The sequence below is a fragment of the Equus caballus genome, chromosome 2, assembly GCF_041296265.1.
Source record: "Equus caballus isolate H_3958 breed thoroughbred chromosome 2, TB-T2T, whole genome shotgun sequence".
Lineage (NCBI taxonomy): Eukaryota > Metazoa > Chordata > Mammalia > Perissodactyla > Equidae > Equus > Equus caballus.
In genome coordinates, this window is record NC_091685.1 from 112,848,337 (window position 1) to 112,864,368 (window position 16,032).

General features: G+C 40.3%; 1 protein-coding gene across 1 annotated transcript in view; it reads left to right on the plus strand.

The window, feature by feature from the left end:
• NDNF (neuron derived neurotrophic factor) overlaps positions 1-13,864 on the plus strand; it is a 40,549-nt gene extending 26,685 nt beyond the window's left edge. Inside the window, exons 2-4 of the mRNA XM_023636625.2 lie at positions 3,320-3,508; positions 10,025-10,149; positions 11,840-13,864. Coding sequence (XP_023492393.1) covers positions 3,321-3,508; positions 10,025-10,149; positions 11,840-13,233 — 1,707 coding nt within the window. The 5' untranslated portion in view covers position 3,320 and the 3' untranslated portion in view covers positions 13,234-13,864. The remainder of the gene's footprint in view (positions 1-3,319; positions 3,509-10,024; positions 10,150-11,839) is intronic.
• The last annotated feature ends 2,168 nt before the right edge of the window (positions 13,865-16,032 follow it).

The window sequence follows — 16,032 nt, forward strand, 5'->3', positions numbered from 1 at the left end:
AGCGGAACGTGCGAACTTAACCACTGCGCCACTGGGCCAGCCCCTCAAAATTTCTCTCTTATCTTTAGCTGATTTAATAAAGAGAAAGTTCTTCCCACAGGCAGCTGAGGATGCTGGGAAAACTCCCACCAATCATAACCAGCTAGCTCTCTAACTCTGGGGCTGACCTAAATATCCCAAATATCCTGGGGCATTGGCAGCTCGTCCTGCTCAGTGGTTTATGGTACTGTGCAATTGACAGCCTTAGGGGCAAACGTGGAGCCTAATGAGGTGAGGCTGCCCTTGAGCGTTTCTAGGGCAACTACGCGCAGCATCCCCTACTCAATTGCCACCTTGACATGTTTGCTCTCAGTTCCTAATGAGTGCAGAAAGCCACATTCTAACCACTTCTAAAGAGACATTTTTTCTTTCTTTTTTTTTTTTGTGAGGGAGATTGACCCTGAGATAACATCAATCTTTTTTGCTTGAGGAAGATTGTTGCTGAGCTAACATCTGTGCCCATCTTCCTCTATTTTATGTGGGATGCTGCCACAGTGTGGCTTCATGAGCAGTGCTAGGTCCACACCAGGGATCCAAACCTGTGAAACCCAGGCCATCAAAGCAAAGCGTAGTGAACTTAACCACTATGCCACCGGACCTGCCCCTCTAAAGAGACATATTTTATTGTCTGGCCTCTTCTGTTCTCAGGAAGCAAGGATTCAGGGATGTTACTACAAAGTAAACTGAATATATTTTATTGTGCTGAAATATTAAGTATTTTTTAACAGGGGCGGCATATCAAATTCTATTCAGATTTTCCATTTCTGTTGGCTACAGGAGGAAAGGCATCAGAGTGGAGGGACCAAAGGCTGCAAGTGGAGGTCCCATTTGGTTTAGTCCATGTTCCTGTTTGTTTCAGATAGGTTCGCTGAGTTCTGGTTTTGATCCATCCAGCCATGCTTTGTGGATCTAACCCTTGTCTGCTCCTGGTAACTCACGTGAGCCCCCGACATCCCCAGCTTCCCTGGGATTTCATCTCGACAGTTGTCTGGCTATCTGAGGCACAGACTATCCAATGAACCTGAGGAGGCCTGGTCTTATTCCTAACCTGCTAGGAGTTAGTAGTCAGTCTCAGAATCATCACTCGTTTTCAGAGTTTAGAGAGTTTGAGAGCTCATCTATCCAAACCCTTCAGAAAATTGTCGTCCAGCGTGGTTAAGTGAATCGCCTAAGATTACACATCCAGTTAGGAGCTGAAACCAAAATGTAAAGTTTCTCTTCTCTCAGTCTAGTTTTCCTTCAACTACGAGACAATTGAGAAATAGAGATGGGAAAGAAGAGCTTCCTGGGCTCTTCAGTCAGATCCACCTGGATTGATCTTTTCTCTTTATGTAAAAGGAGGTTTGTTCTATTTTTTTTTTTTTTTTGCAGGCTTTTTTTGGTGAGGCAGATTGGCCCTAAGCTAACATCTGTTACCAATCTTCCTCTTTTTTTTTCCCCTCCCCAAAGCCCCAGTACATAATTGTAAATCCTTGTTGTAGGTCATTCTAGTTCTTCTGTGTGGGACACTGCCTCAGCATGGCTTGATGAGCAGTGGGTAGGTCCATGCCCAGGAGCCAAACCGCAAAACCCCAGGCCACCAAAGTGGAGTGCGTGAACTCAGCCACAATGCCACCAGGCTGGCCCCAGTTTGTTCTTATATAAGAATCATACCTGCTTCACAAAGTTATTGTGAGGACTCAGTACAATAATGCAGTTAGTGAACTCAGCACCGTGTTTTACCCATGGGTCCTCTCAATTACTGCAGATATTTTATATGGAAAACTGTGGAACACATGATAGAAACAAAGTATTGAAAAAAGAAGTTAAATGAACTTTTTAAGCTCACTGTGAAAAACTGCTTCTCACACTCTCATAGAAAGAAAAGCTTGGGACCAACCCTGTGGCCCAGTGGTTAAAGTTCCACGTGCTCCACTTCAGCGGCCTGGGATTCTCAGGGTCGGATCCTGGCTGTGGACCTACACACCGTGGAGGCATGCCACATGCAAAGTAGGGGAGGACTCGCATAGATGTTAGCTCAGGGCGAATCTTCCTCACCAAAAAAAAAAAAAAAAAGGAAAGCTTATTCCCCTCAAAAATATTTTCAGTTGTATGAATCTATTTTTGATAGCACTCAAAGAAAGATAGAATTAAAGTCAAATGATGGTTTAAGTAGAAGTGACCTCATAGCTATAGTAATGACTGTTTAGAAATAAAACTGGTGTTCACTTCATTTCAAATTATCACAAATATTTGCACGTGACTTTCTCACTATTTAAAGTACTTAAATGTGAAAATGCTATATTTCCCTAATGCTTGAATTCCTTGATATATGTTGTCAAAGAGAGAAGGGAAACAACTCTTACACCATTCTCTCTGTGAGGGAAAAAAGGCACCCAGTCCTCAGAGGAAGCAAAGCCTTTCACTAGCGCTTGACATGAAAAGAACTTGCCTACTTGAGGCTTCCTGTTGGGACACAGAAAGGTGTAGAAGATGGTGTCCTTGACAACACCCCTCCAGCAATGTGCAGTAGAGGATGATCCATAATTACTCATGGCATCTTTGACGAAAGTCAGAGACAAACGCCAAAATGTAATGCAACGAAAATACTCTGCTGGAGTAGTAAATATATAACCTTGCTGGAGGTGAAGACAGACGACTGACTGTACAACCTTCCAACGGTCTCACTTGATCTGAGAGCGGGAATCCAAGCCCGCTTTCTAATATGGTACAGTTTACATGTAAATGTTGTGTCGAAGAGTCTGGTTATCTGGAATAACTAGACTGCTAAATAGCTCACCTGTGATTTTAGACAAATGACTCAACCTATGAGAAAGTTAAATCTCTCTTTATAATCTCTAAAAATCTCTGATTTATGAATCTGATTTTAGGAATGAGAATAATTCTATACATGTATAACCCTCAGTCAAATTTCAAGGAAGAATAAAAATAATTGTACAGTGGTAATTTTCTGGCTCTTAATGGGTGTGCGTGACTTATGTTATGGCCCAAGCTTTGAGACATCTGTATACAGATATCTACAGTGACCTTATTGGCTTCTGCCGTAATGAAGTGGGAATTTTTTCTCTGAACACCCAAGGAAGTTAATGCATCAAGAGTCCTTTCATTTCAGAAGCTTTTGAATCTCTGAACTTCAAGATCGTGTGCATGTATCCAAAGTACCCAATACAGCTTTAACTTTCTGTCAAAACTAAAACAGTGTTAACCCTTTAGAAAGTTTGCAACTTGCCCCAGCGTCTGCCTGCAGAACTAACCTAAGCCATCGTTTCCGTTGCCCCAGGATGGTGCCTCTCCGCTGGTGTCTGCTGTGGCTGCTCTTACCACTCAGCTCAAGGACTCAGAAGCTACCCACTCGAGATGAGGAGCTTTTCCAGATGCAGATCCGGGACAAGGCGTTTTTTCATGATTCATCAGTCATTCCAGACGGAGCTGAAATTAGCAGTTACCTCTTTAGAGACACACCTAAAAGGTATTCTTCTTTTAGTACTTCCTTTATCAAAAGCTCCTCTAAAAAAGAAAGTAATCTTTTAGACATAGTTTAGAAAATGTGCAGTCAACCTCTGAAAAGCGTTGTCTATCTTCTCTAAGTAAGAAAAAAAAATATGGCAGAGCAACTTCTAAGGATTAAATAGAGGCTCTTTGATTCTTGCCAATTGTGATCTCATTTTGGGTGGAGAGGGCAATCTTTGCATTTCTCACATTTTGGAATGATTATTTTCTTCAGGACAGTAGGAAATTTCTAAGAAGGACTCTGTAAGATTAAAATGAAATTAATTGAGTGCATATGATTCTTCAAGGATTTGCATTAACTCTTATAAGGATAATATCTCTTCGACTAATATGATCAGATTCTGAGAGAATCAAACCAAATGGTGATAACAATTGACACAGTTCATTTACCTTTACTCCACCATCAACAAATTGGGCTCACATAATGCTTCTCAATATTTTGACATTTAGAAATTACATATAGAGCCAGCCCTGATGGCCCAGCGGTTAATTTTGGTGTGGCCGGGTTCAGTTCCCGGGTGCAGAACTGCACCACTCATCTGTCAGAAGCCATGCTGTGGTGGCAGCTCACACAGAAGAACCAGAAGAACATAACAACTATACACAACTATGTACTGGGGCTTTGGAAGGGAAAATGGAGGAAAAAAGGAGGAAGATTGACAACAGATGTTAGCTTAGGGCAAATCTTCCGGTGCAAAAAAAAAAATATATATATATATATATATATATATAAAAATCATATAAATAAATATGTGTATATAAATATCATATAAACTAATTATATTTAAAGTTACTTACTTTGCAGTGCCCAAACCTCTTTCTGCTGTATTTCAAATACAATTTCTCCTTTTAACCTGGGATGTATTGGCGTTCCAAAGGAGAAGACCATGTCATGTCATCAATAATCCATTTTCCAAAGATTGGGGTGCTTCAAATTCTTAGGTCATCTTTCTCCCGTCACTTCAGCCTTGATGCACAATACTAAAGGAAGGCGGCTCACCCCTTCCCTGGAATGGCCCAGGCGCAGTACCATCCGGTCAGTCTGAATGACAGCAGGTGATCCATTTTCCTGTTTTGACTGACGTGATATATTGTTTATCATTTTAGCCCTGCCTGAATGAAATTATTTGTTTGAATGAATGTCATAGATTAGGAACTGACTTATCAGTAATATATAAAATAATTATGAATCTTTCAATGACATTCAATTTGTGTCCTTGACATAATTTATGTCAATGACAATTCAATTATATCATTTCAATGACATAAGAGTGAAGGCACAAAATGCTAGGATGATTCCATTGAAAGAACTCAATGTCCTCCTACTTACTGAGGCTCAGTCTGTGAAAACAGGACAGGACATAGGAGGCAGTCCTAATAATTGAAATGTCTTAAATAGCAGCTGAATTCTTGCTGAACACACTTTGCTTTTCATGTATTTTGTCTCTTGAAATTTTTGAGTGAATCAAAATTTTTCTTTAAAAATTCCTTTGATTTCCCAAAAGCACTGTGTCCTGCTTTGCTGTAATTTTTAAGTACAGTATTCCACACCATGTAATCATAATCAGTTTAGCAAATAAATAGGTTAACCTTGATCTTCTAGTCTCTTAAAAATTAAATAAGTTTTGGTTCTGAGTTGTTTTTAAAATTGCATTTTTTTCTTTGAAACAATGTGTTTTTATTACAAGACATTTGAAAACAGTCAGCACATACTCGTTTCCTCCCTCTGATTTTCTTTCTTTCATTTGTTCATTCTTTCTTTTTTCCCACAAATAACGATTGAGGGCTTTGATATCTACATTTGGATGAAATGTTAACTTACACTAGTGAAGTAAAGAGTTTCAGCCACAATAGAAACATTTCTGGGGCTGAAATATGCAATGAGAGGCACACTTAGACACTGTTGATATTACAGCTGAAGATGAAATTCCAGATAAAGTGTAGCTGCAGCAAATAGCAAAAGACAACAAACTCATTAATTATTCTTATGTTTATCCATAAATTCCACAGTCTAAATGGCTCATGGAGTGTTTATCCCTCAGCTTTGGCATTATAATTTGGAGCATATCCATCTCCTTTCTGCCTCCCTCAATGGTCAGTAAATACTTGGAGCACATAGCCCATGCCCCGTCCTCTCTCGTGGCCACTATCTCCACGAGTGCTTGGTGCATGGTAGACAATAAATGTTTGTCAAATTGTTAAACTGTATTCAGATTATCTTTTATCCCTAATCATAAGTGCTTCCATGTGAAAATGTTGACTTAGAGGAACTCCCTGCTGTTTTATATGTATAAGGATTACCTTGTGGAATGCAAGTGTAGTTTTATTTATTACTGGTTGCCTATGGCCTATACTTAACTTACTAAGACACAGTTGCTTATTTTGGGAAATAAACTACTTTCTTGTTTGAAATGAAAACAGAAGGTAATAGATGAACTTGCATGCTGCTCTCTGCTTCAGCATCGGCTAGCTCTGCTACCCACATAAAAAACAAAAACAAAAAGTTTTGAATGCTCTTTTACTTACATGAGGCCAAATAAATTATTTTGCCACACCTATTTCTTTATAACACAGATAGATTCAGTTGTGCTTATGTGGTTAATATCTCCCATGCAACCTGGCCGAAGGAACAAAGTTCCACTCTTCAAAAAGTGGACTGAATTGAAAATTAAACCATCTGACATCTGTTCTTAGGGTGCTTATGATACATAAAATTTCCACACGGTAAACAATTCTGTCATCTAGTTATTTTGTCTGGATAACTGTCTAACTTCCCTATTTTATGAACAAGTTGTTTTTGGTTTTATAGGGTCTTTATTGCCTTCCCACAGCCCTATCTTCACCCTCCATCTCCTCATTCATCTTTGAATAGTGAGGGGGAAAGTACGTATATTTCCATTCTGATTCTGTATCTTCAGATAGAAACAGACTCTAGGTGTTAGTATGCTCAGGAAGGAACAGTAAGGTTGGTGCTAGAATTCTTCAGTTCTATTCATTCATTTAGTAATTCATTCATTAAAAAATGTTTATTGGGGCCGGCCCAGTGGTGCAGCGGGTAAGTTTGCACATTCCACTTCAGCAGCCCGGGGTTCACTGGTTCGGATCCCAGGTGCGGACCTATGCACTGCTTGTTAAGCCATGCTGTGGTAGGCGTCCCATATATAAAGTAGAGGAAGATGGGCATGGATGCTAGCTCAAAGCCAGTCTTCCTCAGCAAAAAAGAGGAGGATTGGTGGCGGATGTTAGCTCAGGGCTAATCTTCCTCAAAAAACAAAATATTTATCAAGTACCTACTACATGCAAAAATCTGTGCTAAGTGCTGGAAATACAAAGACATGGAAAATGAACTCTAAGTGGGCCCTTGTGAGGAAAATGACATTAACCAAATAATAATATAAATATATAGTTACAAATTGCAATAAATACCCAAAGTAAAAAGTATAGGCAACTCTGAGAGTTTATAAGAGGACTTGATCCAGAATGAGTCGTCAGAAAAGGTATCCCTGAGGGAGTGACGTTGAAATATTAGTAAGGGCAGAGACGTGTATTTCAGGCAGAGAAAGCAGTATCTCGATGGCTCTAAGATGGCGTGCAGTCAGGGAAACTAGAGAAGCCCTATGCGGTTCAAGCACAGAAAGCAAAAGGGACAGTGACATGACAGTGAGATAGGCAGGGGCCCCACCACGGAGGAAGATTTAGACTCTGTGAACAATTCAGGACTTTTTCCCAAAAGCTAAAATCTAAAGCTGTTCATTAATTCATTCAACACATATTTATTAAGAATTCTCTTAGTGTCTAAGTTTTCATCAGTGAACCAAATGCCACGCCCTCTTGTAGCTTTCATTCTAGTTGGGGGAGATGAAAAAATAAAAAAGTAAACAAAGAAATATATAATGTCAGGTAGTGATAAGTGCTTTGAGGAAAAATGAAGAGGAGTGAAAGGGAGCTTCATGGGGAGGAAGGTGGTATTTTACATAAAGAATGAGAGCAGGTCAATGGCAAGATGGTACTTGAGTAGCGAGCTGATGAAGTGACTGAGCAAGCAAGGTCAATAGCTGAAGGATGAGTATCTCAGGTGGAGGGACAGCAAGTGCAGAGGCCCTGAGGCAGGAGTCTGCCATTTATGTTCCAAAGACAGCAAGGAGCTGAGTAAAGGAGTTAGAGACGGGGAGGAGTAAAGGAGTTAGAGAGGGGGAGGAGGCGAGTTTAGAGATTTGGTTGGGGACCCAAATCATTTCAAGTTCTCTGGCTCTTACTCTGAATGAAACAAGAAGCCCTTAGAGGGTTTGGAGCAGTGGGGAGTGGTATGTTCTGACAGGTGGACAAGGATCACTTCACCTGGAAAGGGGTCAATAAACTAAGGGGGCCAAAGTAGAAACAAGGAGACCAGTCAGAAGACTACTGCAGTGCTCAGGCAGGAAATAATGGTGGCTTGGATCAGGAGTTAACAGGGAAAATGGGACCAAGTGATGGATTCTCGCTATATTTTAAAGGTGGAGCCAAAAATGTCTGCTGATTCAGTGTATGTGGAGTGGAAGAGAAAGAAAAAGTCAGGCATGGCTCTAAAATGTTTGTCCTGAGCAACTGGAAGATTGGGGTTGTCATTTACTGAGACAAGACAGACTACAGGAGAAGCTGATTTGGGGGAGAGAATCAGAAGTTTGGATTAGATACCATAAGTTTCAAATTCTCAGTGATATCTAAGTGAAGATGGCAAGAAGATAGTTGTATCTAAAATTTAGGGAAGAGTTCAGGCTGACAATTTAAATTTGAGCATTGTTGACATAGGATTAGGTTAAAGCCATGAGCCTGGGTGAGATTGCACAGGGAACGAGCATAGAAGAGAGACGTCCACACACAGACCCCTGGTTCACACCACGGGTTAGAGGTTGGGAGGTGAGTAGGAACCGCGGGGGAGACTGACAGAGTAGAGGGCTACGGTGGTCGGTTTGGAGAGTGTTGGTGATGGATGTGGAGAGAATGGAGAGGAAAGAGACACCCAGGAGGTCCAATCTACAGGAGGGAGAACTTGCTTGTTCTCTGCCATGGAACCAGCGAGTAACTCTGAGCTGGCTAGACTTGAAACCAGTGTTTCCCCATTTGCAAGATTAAAGGCTTTGAAAGATAATTAAATGAAATCATCTAAGTTATTCAGAATAAGAATATATAGCATTGATGTAGTTAGGCAATATTTTTATTCTCTTTGAAAAGTCTCTTGAGCCATAAAGAAATCTCAAAGGATAGCATAGAGCAGAATGTTTGGATTTTTTAAAATTTGTTTTAAAATCACTGGATAAGTTAATTCAACAGAAAGTCTTGTAACCACAGACCCTCTAAGACCAGTTCAACTGACCCCATCTTATCAGCAGAGTAATTAAGAGTGATTTTTCAGGAACTGAGACCCTTTGTCCAGTTCAGGCCAGTTGAGACCACCAACCCATCAACTGGGCCTGCACAAATGCCCAATAAGTGACCTTTTTGATGTCAAAGAGCTAAAAACTCCACCCTCAGATAACACTAGCACCACCATTTTGTGAACACGTGTCCTGTGAAGAGCTATAAGCTTGACTACACTTGCGCAGACCATCAATCACCTCACTTCTCACCTCCAATCATCTACCTCCACACCTCAGACCGCCCTGCCCCTCAGCCCATAAATTGTGCCCCAAGCACTGGATCAGGGAGACAAATCTGAGAGCATACGCCCCTGTTTCCTCACAGATGGATCTAGCAATAAAGCTGATTTCTTTTCCCAAAAGCTGATGCTGTTAATAATTGGGTTTTCTGATGCACGTCAAGCAAGAGAGCCCCAATTTTGTGCAGTAACAATCTTAGTGATAGAGAAAAGTGTCTCTCCACTGACTAACACAGTGATCTTTACTTTAAAAATGTTTCTCAAATGGTGACTAAATAACTCTATCCAAAAAGATATGGAATAGTAAAGCTGTGAATAAAGTCAATCATGGAAAAACATGAAAACTGTTATTTTGGCAGAGACCAACATGCATTTTAGAACTACAATGCTGTGAAAATGATCTTTTGAAATAGTTGGTGATTATGTCAGAGTGCCCTAAGGGTAACTTACAAATTGATCAGCAAATTTACAGAAAACACAGCACCTGGAAGGCAACATAGCTGACAATTCCTCTTGGTTGTGACTTCCTTTGCAGTGGAAGGGCCTATGTTAAATAACACCCCAAAACAGGGAAGTGTTGATTCTTAACTCAAATAGCATGTTTTAGTTCAACATCTTTATATGATTTCACACTGTGTTGATGGTAAATCTGGTGGCAGATTTACCTGGTTGGGCTATGGGACTTCCACAGTTAATGCTGAAAGTATCAAGATTTGTGTCAAACAGTAGTTTTATTCTCTGTTAAGTGAATAAAAATTAAACCAAGTGATTCTTCCAGTAAGTCATGACTGTGAGTGTTAGAATGAATTATCTCCGTCTGATTGGTCCATTTTCCCACAGGTATTTCTTCATGGTTGAAGAAGACAATACTCCCTTATCAGTCACGGTGACTCCCTGTGATGCACCTTTAGAGTGGAAGCTGAGCCTCCAGGAGCTGCCGGAAGAGACAAGCGGGGAAGGCTCAGGTAAGCAGGGCGACAGATCTGGCCCCAGAACTCTGCGTGGATGGCTAAAAGGTTCATGAAACATACAGCCCTCTGTTAGTGGGAAAACCAGAGTAGATTCATAGGTGAAGTTGGGAATTTTGCAGTGGAAATGAGGGAAATGGGGATGGCATCAGATGACAGTGATCTTGGTAAAATGAAAGGTTAGGAGAGACAGGTGTGGGGACTGAAGGAACAAGGAAAAGGCGAGAGGTTTGGACTAGCTTCTCTAGCTGTGGTTTGCAATCTTGCCTGAACATTGGAATCGTCACTGAGGGCTTTCAATACTAATGATGTCTGCCTTCTATCCTCAGAGGTTCTGATTTAATTGCCCTGGAGTGTAGTCTGGACATTGGGACTGTTAAAAGTTCCCCCCAGGAGATTCTGATATGTGTCCAAAGTTAAGAATGTCTGATCTCTGGGGAGTAAAGGGTGGAAACAGAGAGAAGCAAAGGGCATTCACCACCACTGGAAGTCCAGGAGGAGAAGATAGTCAGTAGGAGGAGTGGGTTAGGCGTTTAAGAAGAGGCAGATGGTAGAAAGCAAAAAGCAAGCTCCAAGGAAATGAGGAGAGTCTGCTGAGGCCCTGGAGTGATGCAGCTCCCTTTAAGGGGCGAAGACATCATAGCATAAAGGTGAGGCTTGACCATGGGTGCCAGGCACAGGGTGCTAGCAAGCTGTGATACTTAAACACTGATTGGGGAGTGCTGTCATTAGGAAAATATTGACAGTGCATAGGGGGAGCGTTGAGACTGAGATGGAGAAGATGATTAGTTGTGTGATGGTCGTGTTAATCTCATGGTTTAGGTATATGAAATTCTACATACCCCGCCCTCACTCTGCAGAGATAAGCTAGAAAAGGTTCATTCCCACTCTGGCTGCCCAGTTCTCTCCAGGTCCTCTAAACCTCTCTACACACGGATATCTGTGTGATGTCTGATATTAAGAGTACAGAAGATGGAAAAAATGAGGCTGGTTTCAATACTTCCCCTACATTACTCCTGGGCACGTGTTCTACACATTGAAAATTAGGTCTCTACTGGTGCTTTACATTGTGTACTTTAATGAGATTGTCCAGTCCTGCTAACAAAACTGAAATCAGTGAAGTGGCTGGCCAATCCAAATGCAAGCCAATAGAATCCTTTTGGTAAGCAGATTGACTGTTGTGATTAATCTCTAAAAGGGTTGCAGTCATTGACCTAAAAATTCCACTAACTGGAGTCTGTCGTGAAGAAAGAATTTAAAATCAGAAAAGCCTTACAAATTTATAAGAGCATTATTTATAATGGTCAAAAATTAACCAATATTATTACTTTGATGATGTAATATTAAATGAGAAAAACAAGATTCAAACGTGGAGGTTTGTCTAGGTACATATATGCATGATAAATGTTATTAAATTACAGAGAAAAATGAAACAATAAGATCAATTGCATAAAAATATGTAAAAGTAAAGACTGGATGGAAATAACCCAAAATATTAATAGAAGACTGTCTCTGGATCATGAATTAATGGATGATTTTTTATCTTGTTCCCCATTTCCTAATTTTCTACTAGGAACATGTATTATTTTTATAATGGGGAAAAACTAAGATAGTCTTAAGAACGCAACTTAAGGCAAGCCGCAGCCTATGCCCTGATGTGTATCCTGTGCTTCTCTGTGTCTCCTAGGTGATCCAGAGCCGCTGGAGCAGCAGAAGCAGCAGATCATTAATGAGGAAGGCACAGAGTTATTCTCCTACAAAGGCAACGATGTGGAGTATTTTATATCTTCGAGTTCTCCATCTGGTTTATATCAGTTGGAGCTTCTTTCAACAGAGAAAGACACACATTTTAAGGTCTATGCCACCACAACTCCAGAGTCTGATCAGCCCTATCCTGAATTACCTTATGACCCAAGGGTGGATGTTACCTCCCTGGGCCGCACCACAGTCACTTTGGCCTGGAAACCGAGCCCCACAGCCTCTTTGCTGAAACAGCCCATTCAGTACTGCGTGGTCATCAACAAAGAGCACAACTTCAAAAGTCTGTGTGCAGTGGAAGCCAAACTGAGTGCGGATGATGCTTTTATGATGGCGCCAAAACCCGGTCTAGACTTTAGCCCCTTTGACTTTGCCCACTTCGGATTTCCTTCAGATAATTTGGGTAAAGAACGCAGCTTCCTAACCAAGCCTTCTCCCAAACTGGGCCGGCACGTGTACTCCAGGCCCAAGGTGGACATTCAGAAGATCTGCATAGGAAACAAGAACATCTTCACCGTCTCGGATCTGAAACCCGACACCCAGTACTACTTCGACGTCTTTGTGGCCAACAGCAACAGCAACATGAGCACTGCTTACGTCGGCACCTTCGCCAGGACCAAGGAAGAGGCGAAACAGAAGACAGTTGAGCTAAAAGATGGGAAAGTTACAGATGTCTTTGTTAAAAGGAAGGGAGCGAAGTTTCTACGGTTTGCTCCAGTCTCTTCTCACCAAAAAGTCACCTTGTTCATCCACTCTTGTCTGGATGCTCTCCAAATCCAAGTGAGAAGAGACGGGAAGCTGCTTCTGTCTCAGAATGTGGAAGGCATCCGGCAGTTTCAGCTTAGAGGAAAACCCAAAGCAAAATATCTCATTCGACTGAAAGGAAACAAGAAAGGAGCATCTATGTTGAAAATCCTGGCCACCACAAGGCCTAGTAAGCAGGCGTTTCCCTCTCTTCCGGAAGACACGAGAATCAAAGCCTTCGACAAGCTGCGCACCTGTTCCTCGGCCACCGTGGCTTGGCTGGGCACTCAGGAAAGGAACAAGTTTTGCATCTACAAAAAGGAAGTGGATGAAAACTACAATGAAGACCAGAAGAGAAGAGAACAAAACCAATGCCTGGGACCAGATACAAGGAAGAAATCAGAAAAGGTTCTCTGTAAATATTTCCACAGTCAAAACCTGCAAAAAGCAGTGACCACAGAAACCATTAAGGGTCTTCAGCCTGGAAAATCTTACCTGCTGGATGTTTATGTCATAGGACATGGGGGCCACTCTGTGAAGTATCAGAGTAAAGTCGTGAAAACCAGGAAGTTCTGTTAGTTACCTTGTATAGAGATGTATTATGTAGAACTCCAGGAGAGACATTAAATCACTTTAAGTAGAGACTGACTACTCTCACAGCTGAGAGAAGTTGTGAGCTGAACTTGTACTGTGGAATGAAGGATATCAACTTGTGTATATTGGTGTTTATATAAGTAATTGTTGGAGGAGACTTGTTCGAGTGTGCCCCAGCGGGACCTAGTGTCTGATGGCCGCTGATGTCCAAGATAGAGGACATCTTGAAGGAACTGCCATCCCTTGCTTTGACCACTGCATGAACTGCTTCTAAATTATTTTATTACCTAAAAATTTAAAATATGCCATTCATTGCACACATCCACAAATGCAAATCATTCCTCTCTATAGATGCTAGGATATATATAAATTATTTTATAAAGTCTTGTTTCAAATGTCAGTGTTTCTATGATTGTAAACTATTAAAATCTTTTCCTGTTAAAGTACAGATCTAATCTAAGTATATTAAGTGGACAGGCCTCTAGTCAGTTATATTGCTATTGTAAATTCTTATCTGTTGAGTAAAATGTTTAAATACTGTATGTATCTCATGTACAAAGTTGACATACGTTATATTCATGTACATAAAATTAAAGATATTAGATTATATACTGTTCATTTCCCAAGCAGCTAGCTTGGTGTATTCAGTTTCTGTTCTGTCCCCAGACCTGCGCCTTCACATAATTTGGCACTAGAATTGACGCTTTTTTAATAGTTATAAAGGCATGCTGCATCTCTCTAAAGTTACTGTGGCATTCGAGACAGTTATTACGATTTGCATTTTGACAGTGAATGGGAGCTAGCTGTTGTGAGAGGCGAGAGAGCTCCGATGGACTTGTTTTAAGTGTACGACGGACAAACCACACATGGTAGGTCATAAGTATTCAACAAATCGCCCTTAATGACCTAAAATATATTACTTCTATTTTAAAAATAAGTATCTATCTTAAGTACAAAATTGGGATAGTTGCAGTATTTTCCATCTGCTTGAACACTAGCAAAATGATGACCTTGATTTCTAGCTGAAGCAACTGAGCAACCACCCATTAGGACTGTAATTGGTAATGAGAACACTACGGAGCTGCTGTTTTGTAATATTAACAGGCAGATACTTTTAACTTTGAGTTTTCATGAATTCTTAAAAAGTAATTTAGGTATAAGGTAAGATTTAGGCAAGTAATAACAGATACCATTTATCAAAGACTCTATACAAAAGGGCAGTTTCAGGCAGTTTCATTCTCCATAGGGTCTATGCATGAGGTGTCATGAGCACATTGGACCAGGATTCAGAAGAGTCTGGAATTTACAATCACCTAAGCTATGTGACTTTAGGAAAATCCGTTACCTCCCATTGTCCCTCTGTCCCATTTGTAAAACTAGGTGGTGACAGATTTGGATAAGACAACATTGCAGGATAGCTTCCATCATAAGACATTGTCTTTTGTAGGATTCTATGATTCTAAATTACAAAGGGTTTCTGTACCTACAAGTGGGGACAGGTTTAATCCCTTAACCTCTATATTGTCCCTTCTACACTGGCACCACCTTTCCTGTGGTGGGCGTGCATGAGTAGCACTCCTGTGGAGTATAGAGTCACTGTGGCTAAGGTACTATAAGAGGTGGTCCTTATGAAAGGTGCTCTGCTCACCTTAGGAAAAAATATGCCCCTTAAAAACGTATCTTCCAACTCATCAGTGTTAATATATCAAAATAAAATTTATCACATCTGCGCAAAACAGTAATGACACCTGAAATAATTTTTTAAAAGAAAAAAAGAAGAGGTACCCAATGGCCATGTAACCAACCAACTTGGAAGGAGAACTTTAAAATTGACAACATCCCAGAGATGTTATATCCTAAGTTATAAATTGATACCTTTGGAAGGAGAATCAACTTTCTTATATTACTCACAAATATATTACTACAGAACAATGTGCTAAATGGGACTACAGTGAATCAAAGAATTATTGCAGCTTCTGAAAGTGATGGACTTAACTCTCCGATATTGTTTAATGCCTGGGAAACCCTGGGAACCAGGCCAAGTCAGTTTAACCAAGCTTTTACTTTCCAGCCAGCTGCGATGGTGGTTTCTACAGAGTCTGGATAAAATCTGAGAATTCTTTCCTGGCCCCAGTGAAATTTGCCTTTTAAAAATTATAGGAAAATTAAATACACATTGTGAAACTTCTATCACTCATAAAGAAAGAGAAAAACCTATTAAAAATAAAGCTCTCTTATTTACTAATGCATTCAGGTGAACTGAGAACAAGAAAGAAAAACTTGTTCTTGATTAAAGAAAAATTAGAAAGTAGTTAAAATGAAAGCACCAGCTTGTCTCCACTGAGCTCCAAGATAGCTGAGAACAGGGCATTTAGAATACCAAGGACAATCAGAGTATCGCTGAGGAGTGAAGGAATCTTTAAGGACATTTAGTTCAAGTTTACTATCTTTATTTTTCAGGTGCAAAAAGAAATTGAAGACCAGAGAAATAAAAATAAAGTTCTCAGAGTCAAAACAGATAAATTGTGGAATTGCCCAGACTTTAAAATTCCTACCAGAATATAAATCACCAATTCTTGGGAGGAAAAAAAGAAGTCACTTGTGGATCATTTTCCAAAAGGAAATAAGCTTTTTGTCTTATTTATGATTTCAAAGCAGCTCATTCTTAAAGCCCATTTCAGATTTCCATAACAATGTGTGTATAACCTATAACTGAAAACTTAAAACTTGTAAGAAAGAAAATTTTGTGATTATTTTTAGAAACACAAAGTATTCTAATCTAGG